Source organism: Aureobasidium pullulans (assembly GCF_000721785.1).
Source record: "Aureobasidium pullulans EXF-150 unplaced genomic scaffold scaffold_20, whole genome shotgun sequence".
Taxonomy (NCBI): domain Eukaryota; kingdom Fungi; phylum Ascomycota; class Dothideomycetes; order Dothideales; family Saccotheciaceae; genus Aureobasidium; species Aureobasidium pullulans.
This window is the reverse complement of record NW_021941040.1, coordinates 108,976-118,184: the sequence shown is the minus strand read 5'-3', so window position 1 is coordinate 118,184 and position 9,209 is coordinate 108,976. Positions and strand designations below refer to the sequence as shown.

Sequence of the window (9,209 nt, the reverse complement as noted above, 5' to 3'; positions counted from 1 at the left end):
GGCCTGGCGGTCTTCTTCAGGCAACAACTTTCCGACCGTCTCGAGCCAGTAGTCAGCGTCGGTAATACGGTGGGTATTGAAGAAAATCTTGCGAACGCAGGGACCTGAGGGGTAGTCAGCATGAGTTTGGCCATGGTGTGATTAGAGTGGACACTATTCACCAAAGATAGGATGGGCGGTAAGCTCCAAGAGCCCCTGCATGCTGTACTTTGTAAACATGAAGCGACGTTCAGCAAGACATCTCTCCCCAAAAGGCTTGCTGGCGATCTCATTGAGCTCCTTGCATGTGAGGCGCAAGTTGGGTAGAGAGCTATCGTCCGAACTGTGCACGATCATCCTCTTGAGCTCAGGTGGCAGACAGACGAATGTGGGTTCGTATCGCTCGCTCTGGCCAGCGCCATTGCTGTCAGAAGCTGAAGATGTCATGTTGGTATCTGTTGAGGTAGGTATGTGCTGGGCTCCGTTGTCGTTGGTGGGAAGCGACATGTTGAAGCTAGCAGTTGTGGTGAAGGTGGATCGAGAAGGCGCCTGCTTGAACGCAGTGTCAGAAGAAAGCAAACGAAGCACCCGGGCGCGAGACTCACCATGGACAACGCTGCAGATGTGAGAGTGCGTCTGCTCACTGCGTCTGTTGACGCGTTGTTGGAGTGAAGGAAGAACTATGTGTTGAAGCAAAGAGTGGGGCGCGAATGCTTTACGGTCAGAGCGTGCGCGGGTGCGATGGATGTCGAAAGAGTGATGAAGTGAAGGAGCTGTTGTTCGCCAGCACTAGGTTCAAGCCGAACAGAAGTGTTTCGACGTGCGCACGGTGGACTGGTTGTTGGCGAATGTGATGCAATGTTGAAAGTCACGAGATGCAAAGAAGAGGGGTGCGCAGTGTGGGAAGCCAAAGACAAACAGGACGAGAAAGCGCAGAGGGAACGACCAGGACAGAATTGCAGGCAGGAACAAATGATGTGTGAACGAAGCGTGAAAGATCTTTTTTGTGAAATTTAGGAAACACCACTCTTACTGCAACCCACCATCGCCCCTTCCCACCAAATCCACCTTTTTCTGGAGTTGCAACCCTTCATTGCCATCCAACGCCAGAGATCTTTCTCTTCCATGATAGATGATGCAAAGGGTATCTTTATATCTCTTCTTTCTCTTTCGCTGTAAACAAACAAACAACAATGTAAATCCACTAAACACTAGTCATCAAACCATCACACCATAAGAAGCATCATCTCGTAAGGAAGAAATCAAAAGCAGAGTCGTAAGAAAATGGACAAACATAACGCGAACGCTTTCATCAACGAACATCAAACAGAAGAGGTGAACATCTTCGAGAAGTGTTCAACCATGGAGAAGCAAACAACAGTCATAAGAGAGGTCGGAGAAGAGGAAAAACTCCCAACGCAATGGGAGGTAAAAGCCCTCTTCTCCAGCGATGCCAATGTACCAAGTTTCAAACACATCATTTCTGAACAATGACATGCCGAACCTTGACACCACCGGCAGCAAGTTTTTCAGCCCCTTTTGGGCGCGGTCGTGTACCTCCGAGCATCCATTTGGTAAACGCTGGTACCCCCTGCTTCTTGGGTTTTGAGTTAGCAGAGGGCTTCAACTTGTGGCCACCGCCGCCTCCACCTCGGCCACCGCTCCCGCCATCGTCCGTGAAGAACTCGACGACGGGGTCGTTGGGATCATCATGACCGGCAAACACGGTGGGCATGTGAATGTGAGGTGGGAGGGGGGAAGCTTGCGGAATTGGTGCTGGAGGAGGTGGTGGCGGCGCGGGTCCTACGGACGCACGCTTGCCCGCGCTCTTAGTACCACTGACCTTATTGCCTTTATTACGGGGAGGCACCCTCTGTGGTCCAACTACGATTGGCTCAAGATCAGGTGGAAATCCACCTGGCATGGGCTTCTCGATCTCCGGCAGTGGCCAAAGCTGCATTTTGATGTCCCACCCGGGTTGTACCACCACCTCCCAGACCTGCGGTAGAATGATCTCGTTGTTCGGTCCAAGCAGATGATAATGGCCGTTGGCGACATGAGGCCCGATGTGCTCAATGTTGACAAAAGCTTGCTTGATCAAAGCTTCCATGCCTTTCCAAGTCTTGGCCAGATGCCAGGGTAGGGTGAAGTTCCTGTCCACAGCGTCTATAAACTTGATAGGTGCTTTATCAGCGTCCGGTCCAGGCTTGTTCGCGTCCCGTTCGGCTTCGGCGGCTTTCTTCGCAGCCTCGGCTGCATCAGCAGCAGCCTTTGCTTCTGCCAACGACTTCTCGTGAGCTGCTTTTGCTTCTGCAATTGCCTTCTCATTCTCGGCCTTTGCGATAGCGGCCGCTGTTGCAGCTTCCTTCTCGGCAGTCTCGCGAGCAGCAGTGGCTGCATCGGCAAGCTCCTTCTCACGGGCAGCTTTAGCTTCAGCGGCGGCTTTCTCAGCAGCAGCTTTGGCGGCAGCGGCTTCCTCCCTCTCAAGACGTTTGGCCTCGAAGTCTGCAAGCAGAGCAGCAATCTTGTCAGACTCTGCCTGCACGACCTTGTTCTTCTCATTGGCGGCGTCGGCTGTCGCTTTGTCTTCGGCTTGGAGAGCCTTGAGAGCGTTGATCAGGCTTTCGGCCTGGAGTCTGGCTTTCTCTTCCTCGAGCTTCTTGATTTCTTCAGCAGTCGGTGGCGGTGGAGCAGCAGGGGCAGGTGGAGGTGGGTCTTCCTTTTTCTCAGCCTTGGTAGGTTTATCCTCGGGTACAGGAGACGGTGTATGTGGATGATGCATATAATGATACGCACGGGGCATCATGGCTTGCATGGCTGGGTACGGAGCTGGAGGATAACCCCCGTACTGCATCTCTGGTGGCATGTAAGACATGCTGGTCCTGGCCACCATATCAGGTCTCTGCATCTGGTGAGTGCCGTATTGATCGTAGTAGTGGCCTGGCTGAGGGGAGGGAGCGAGAGGCGGCGCGGCAGTCACAAAAGGATTGGCAGCACTGGCCCCAGGATAGGAATAGCCTGGAGTACCATACCCGTACTCGTAAGGGGTCATGGCGGCAGGACCGGCGGAGAAGTACGAGCCAGAAGAATTGCCTGACATCATGGTAGGCGGGCCTGTATGGTGGGCGTTCTGTTGGGCATAGTGCGGATCGTGGTATTGCTGTTCGTCCCACTGCGGCTCGTGGTAACTAGCACGGGCCGAGTAGCCTTGGTAGGGGTAGTGTGATGCCAGACTGGCCGAAAGCTCCGAGGGATCGCTCGGAGTCGAAACAGCTTCTGGGTAGGCGGCGTGTCGGCTTGGCTGAGGATGAGGAGGATGATGGTGCTCGGGTGGACGACGCGGTCGTGACTTGCGTAAGGAGGCTTCTTTGCGGATATGCGGAGGATCGTGCGACGGGGGATAAGGAGGTTGAGGATGTGGATGATGATGAGGGTGCGACTGGTATCTAGCGTGGCTGGAAGCTCTCGCGGCGGGTATAGAAGCCGAGTCGTTTGGACCGATGTCGCTCTCTGAGCTGGCCGAGGTGCTGTAGAGGCTGCTGTGATCGTTGTGATCGAGGTCGGAATGCGAATAGTGTGCGTCGCCGTCGTCGTAGAGGTGGTGAGGGATCGGGTGAGAGCCCGTCGACGAATAGGTCGCAAAGTTGCCTCTGCCTCTCCTGCAAGGCCCGGTTAGCGCGACAGTAATCAAGGAAAAGCAATCCACAGAGACTCACGACATGTACCACGACGATGAGAGGGAAGTGTTTGTGCTGTTCCGCCCGTCTACGCCCAGATATAATCCTGTGTTTACTTGTCCAAAAGTCTAATCGTGCGAAGCTTCGCGCCGGCCGGGTGCCCCTCGTCAGACTTGGGGATGGAGCTGCGTCGCAAAGTCGACCCTCGTCAAGTGCTAAACAATCAAGGCGATGCAACCGCAGTGAGCCAGGGGGTCGCTCTCCAATTGGGCAGCAACGCGAATATCTGCAAACCCCTCTGTTTGCACGCTTGGAATACCTGAAAGTCGCTGGTTTTTCCGTCTTTGACCCTGGCGATAGGAATCCTGGAATGTATCAAGATGCGATACAGTAAAAAAGTTTGGTTCGTGAACAGGTAGTTTCTGAAAGTGTTGGCGGTGAGGGCGCACTGTGACGGCACTGAATATGCAAGGTGGGATGAATAGTCCACTCGCTGAGGTCTGGTAGAAAAGTCCTCTTGGTCCAGCCTGTGTTGGATCTCCGTCCACTTAGCGTCGTCCACGTCAAAAGCGACGTCTAGAAATTGCCTTGCAGCGAGCAGCGTTTGCAAAAAAGCAGCAGGCGCGCCGGATGGAAAGGTCGATCGCTCCGCCGAAGCCTTGGTCGCGCCGCCCTACTCTATTTATCCAATGGAAGATATCGGAAACGCTGGTCAAAATGGCTGCTTCTGCTGCTGCTTCTGCTCACGCTCGAGTAAAATCAGCCATCATCCAAACACGCTTGAAAAATGGAATGAGATCAAGATAAAGGACAGCTTCCTGTTCGTCTACCAACCCCTACCCCTTGTACAAGGAGAAGGAAGCGTGTGACTGGGACGTTTTGTTTCGTGGAGACGTACCCGGTTGCCCCTCCAACCTGCTGCTACACCCTGTCGATGGATGTGCTCTTCTCGAATAGTCGTAGTGAGATCAAGGTCTCTTTCGAATAGGTGGTCTACGAACTTTGCTATGCGTGAATCTGTGTGGAAACATTGAAGATGAGAAAGCGTTTGGGAAAAGGAGGTAATGGAGGTCTTGACGATGCTTCTGCAGCCTGTTGTCACACTCAATGGGGCATTACTGAAACGTGGACAGCGATTTCTCCCTTCATCTCAGGGCGCAAGCGTTGCTATTAAGTTCTCTCCATTTCTTCCTTCAGAGCCCAACCTAACCGCCGACAAGTTCTCTTGGGCAATTGTTCCATCCTCAATAGCAAAAGGTTCTTGTAAAAGGGTAGCATGAAACCGGGTTCGAAGTTCTGTACCGCCGCCACGTCCGCATTTTTGGTCACATTGATGCCCAACTGCATGCAGCCATGCCCAAGCCGCAACGGCGCCACTCAGAATAACCATCTTGACATGAACCAAGACGATGAGTCACAGACGAGGCAACGTGAGTGGGAGTTTACTCCGATCGAGTTTTCGAAACGACTGTCAACTCATCCGCTTTTGTTACACAGACAGTCGACTCGAGCATAGATACCCAACGAGATGTACCACCCTCAAGCGGCGACCTGCTTCTTGGCCCTAGCAAGAGACCTTGAAAGCCGGCAGTGATCAGTCACAAAATAAGAGCAACGTAGATTGGTGTGCACATCTTCTCGTACGTCATGTGCCTGAATTGTGCGGCATCCTCAAATGGTTGTGGGTATCATTCATCTATGTACGTGAAAGTCGCGGCGCTCTCTCCAAACGCCACCGAATTCGAAAAAGAATGAACAGAGAAGAGAAGGTAATGATAACATCTCGATATGCGAAAATCCAAAAGAAAAGAAGAAATATGCTTGCTGGTGTGAAAGAGATAACTGTCGACATCCCAGGCTTCATGCTTACCTGGAACAAGTTGCGGAGAGCAAAGGTATTTATTCTTCGCCTCCTGCTTCTCCAACTCCGAGGACTTCAAGAACGACATTGACGGTGGTACTGACACACCACACACCAATGAGGATCCATCCAATCTTTCGGCTAAGAATCCACTTGTTCATGGGCACGGCGATGAGAAGTCCAATCAAGGTTATGAGCAACGTGACACCGCTGACGATCAGTGTCTGTCCGACCTCGATCTCGTACGTGCGGAACTTGATCGGTTTCCCCGGGTGCTTTTCATGTCTGTGCTCCGCTCCACGGATCAAGATCCATGAGCCGGAAAGACCAATACCGAGTAGGATATTCAGCATGGGACCACCAAGACATGCACTCAATGCCATGATAGGATAGCCTAGTCTTGCCACTGTGATGTCTGCGACAAGGTCACCCAGTGAATTGCCAACAGCAAAGATGGTAAGACCCATGATTGCGTGCGACATGTTCATGATGACTGCAAGTGCCTTCAAGACAGCGACGACCTGTGAAGCGATAGTAGAGATCCACGCTATCGAGACGACAAAGCCAGCCATGGAAAGGATGGTATTGTATGGCTTTGGTCTGTGAGTTGGTGTCGTAGTCAAGAGCAGAGGGATGAGAAGGACAACCGATGCAAGTAAGGATATCAGCATTGGTCGAATGAGCGTTCGTATGCCGTCGGTCTCATCGTCGAGGTATTGAGTGTAGATGACGACAACGATCAACAAAGGCGCCAGGAATAACTGAACGATCGTCAGCCATCTGTTCCAGTACTGAGGTTGAATTTTGGCGCTTGATGGATGGGGCGATGGGAGAGCTGTGTTCACAGCCGCGGACAAGAGAGGGTCATGTTCTCCAGGAACGGCCAGAAAGTCTCGCTCAATATGGGTTGCTACTGCAGCACTTCCACCACCTGGCGCAGCAGAGGCATGCATGTAGTCCGAAACGTGTGACTCAGATAGAGGACTTTCAGTGTCCAGGGGGTGAATGCTAGGAGCCTGAGGACCTGTGTTGTCAAGAATGCCGATTTCCTCTTCAATCTCCTCCCGATCCGACTCTACAACGGGCAGAGTGACAATCAACAAGAACATGCTTGGAGCTGCCACTACAGCGAGCAATCTCTCCCACCAGTTCTTGTTTCGCCAATGCTCAATCGTGGGCAAGAGCCTATACAACAACACAAGAGGAGGTGGAAGGATCTTGTAGGGCCACCAGCGGAGAGGTCTCTCATCTTCCTCGTCATCAATGTGCGTTGGGGGATATGAAGCAACAGAAACGCTTGCGGGAGGGAGGTATAGACTAGGAGGTCTAGAGCTGCTAGCGGAAGCCGGCTCATAATATGCTGGGAAAGGAGAAGACGGCGCTGATGCATTCGGTGAGATCTGACTGCTTGCCGGTATCTTGAGATTGTAAAGGTCTTTCCCGAATGTACGAGGTGAATGGCTAGGGCTGCTCAAGCGAGATCGAGGAGTTGGAGATACTGCCGCATCTTCCAACATGTCTGGAGCTGGTGCACTGATCAAGCTTGTAGAACGGTTACGTTGGTACTCAGAAGCGTCAATCTCAGGGTCTTGTCGCGAGCTCGTGACATAATCATCAAAATCAGAGACGGTGACTTCAGGAGTGTGAGGTCGACGAGAACGATCAGATGGCATACTGCGGAAGGATGCTGGCCGAGCTGAAGGTGGTTGAAGTTTATTGTCTTCGTCTTCGACGATGTCCATCATGTTAGGGGTGTGCTTTTGCACGAAACGAGGATCGATGCGCAAATGCGCAGCATCGTTCGCAGAGACGGCACGTGTACGGCCAGATGTGTTTTTGAAGACGTCAAGAGCAGGCCGTTCAAGGGTTGGAGAATTCCCTTCGGTCGTCGCATGGAAAGGAGGTCGAGCAGCTGGGTCGGAATCTCCAGATAGCTGCTCTTGTTGCTGAACAGTAGTGTATGTTGGATCGTCAGAGTAGCGCCTGGTGTGCATGGGAATCGTTTGATGTTGTCTGGTTTTTTGCAAAGACTTGAGGACTGCTTGAAACTCAAGAGCACCTACCAAACTGGGTCGAATGGGCGTCAGAGTATTGCGACGAGATCCAGGGCCAGGTCTAGTCAAGCGCATATTGCTCTTCAGCTCACCTAACCATCGGTCTCTAGCTTCGTCGTCATCCTCGTCCTCGTATGGCTCGACGATGTGAGGTGTGTCGCCTCTCTCAAGAGCAGAAAAGTCATCGACTGAAGGGCCGCGGGAGAACGAAGGCCTTGTGTTGGACTCTTCATCTTCGATGTCATGATAGGACTCCTCGGCATCGACTTCTTCGCTTCCAGGGACGATGAAATGGCCTCTAGCAGCAGCAATTCTCTCACGTCTGCGTCTTCTGACACCCATCCACCAGTGCCAGACGACAACAAAAGCCACGTAAAAGATGTAGAAGAGGACCATTGTGATGCACTCCCAGAGGTGTAGTCTTCCGTCCCACAAGAAAGACAAACTGAAAGCGGCGGCAACGGTGAAGAAACCAACATCACGGATGAAGGCCTTTTTGGCAACTTTGAAAGGTCTAACAAGAGCCATGGAACCAGCAACGACAGCAGTGATGAAGCCAGCAGCACCGAACAACTCTCCAATGGCCAGACTACTGCTGTTTGTACTGAAGGCGGCAAAGGTAGAGAAGACATCTGGACTGCCGTTTCCGAAAGCCAGAAAGGTGACGCCAGCCATGCTCTCACTCATTCCAAGAATAGTAGCGATTGTGCTCAGGTTGATGCAGAAGAAGTCGCTGGCAGCTATGCCGATAGTGCTGAACAAAAGACCAAGCCATGAGACGAGAATGAGGAAAGCGACGGGTTTGGCGTGCGGCATTCGGCAGTAGAAGAGGGAAAGATACGAGTAGAAGCCTGGGTCTTCATCGGGGCAGTGTTTTGTGATGTAGCGGCACTGGTCGGTGGCTTGGTGGACGAGTCGGCACTGTGATGCAGGTCAGTAAGATAGACGTTGGTTTGAGGCATCAGAATATGCACCTCTTCATCGCTGGAAGCGAATGCGCCGAGCTGTCTCTTGTTCAAAGTCGTGTATGGATGGGCATGGCGTTGGATCGATGTGTCGGAGCGATAGACGTAGCCTGCGAGGCCGAGCAGGGAGAACAACAGGACGGTGTAGACGAAGGACTGAGGTGAATATCGCCGTCTATGAATGCGCGACGAGGCATGGGCCCGGTGCTTTGGGTAGAGATTGTGAAGCGAGGTCATTGCGAGCGTGTCGCATGCCAGAGTGGAGAGTCGCGAGTCGGAGGAAGGATATGTGTCGAGGTCAGGACAGCATGGTTGGAAAGGGCAAACGAATAGGCATCAAGATAACAAAAGCTGGTCTCTAGGGAAATGTGCTGTGGGCTGCGATTGCGACTCGATCAAGGACAAGGACATGACCAAGGACGGGACAGCCAATGACGAGGCTATCGGCCGTAATGTGGCTGAGTATCGATAGGGCTGCTGTGGCGCCACACTTTCGACTTTCGAGATGCAACTTGTGGCAGCCTGCTTGAGCCTCGACCCCCACAGTTTGTTGTTTGTTTGCACCGACAAAGGCGCTCTTCTCTGGTGACGAAGCACGCATACCCTGTCGCAACCATCGGCGCTCGCCATTCGGCTCTACCTACACAACGGACCCCTGGTGACCTCGACACCA

The 9,209-nt window shown here is 52.7% G+C and overlaps 3 protein-coding genes across 3 annotated transcripts; all 3 read right to left on the bottom strand.

Annotated features, from left to right (window-relative positions):
- Nucleotides 1-161: 161 nt before the first annotated feature.
- Nucleotides 162-639, bottom strand: M438DRAFT_368023 (uncharacterized protein; the record flags this gene model as incomplete). Its single annotated transcript, XM_029908012.1, has 2 exons — nt 585-639; nt 162-528 (listed from the first exon to the last, which is right to left on the bottom strand). Coding segments are annotated over exons 1-2 (369 nt in total), but the record flags the coding sequence as incomplete, so codon positions are not given.
- Nucleotides 640-1,954: 1,315 nt separating this feature from the next.
- M438DRAFT_253216 (uncharacterized protein) lies at nt 1,955-2,158 on the bottom strand (the record flags this gene model as incomplete). The annotated part of the gene is made up of 1 exon (XM_029899673.1): nt 1,955-2,158. A coding segment is annotated over one exon (204 nt), but the record flags the coding sequence as incomplete, so codon positions are not given.
- A 3,397-nt stretch (nt 2,159-5,555) lies between these two features.
- Nucleotides 5,556-8,773, bottom strand: M438DRAFT_358158 (uncharacterized protein; the record flags this gene model as incomplete). The annotated part of the gene is made up of 2 exons (XM_029907244.1): nt 5,556-8,492; nt 8,546-8,773. 2 exons carry the CDS (start codon nt 8,771-8,773, stop codon nt 5,556-5,558), a joined length of 3,165 nt encoding a protein of 1,054 aa, XP_029757313.1.
- Nucleotides 8,774-9,209: the final 436 nt, after the last annotated feature.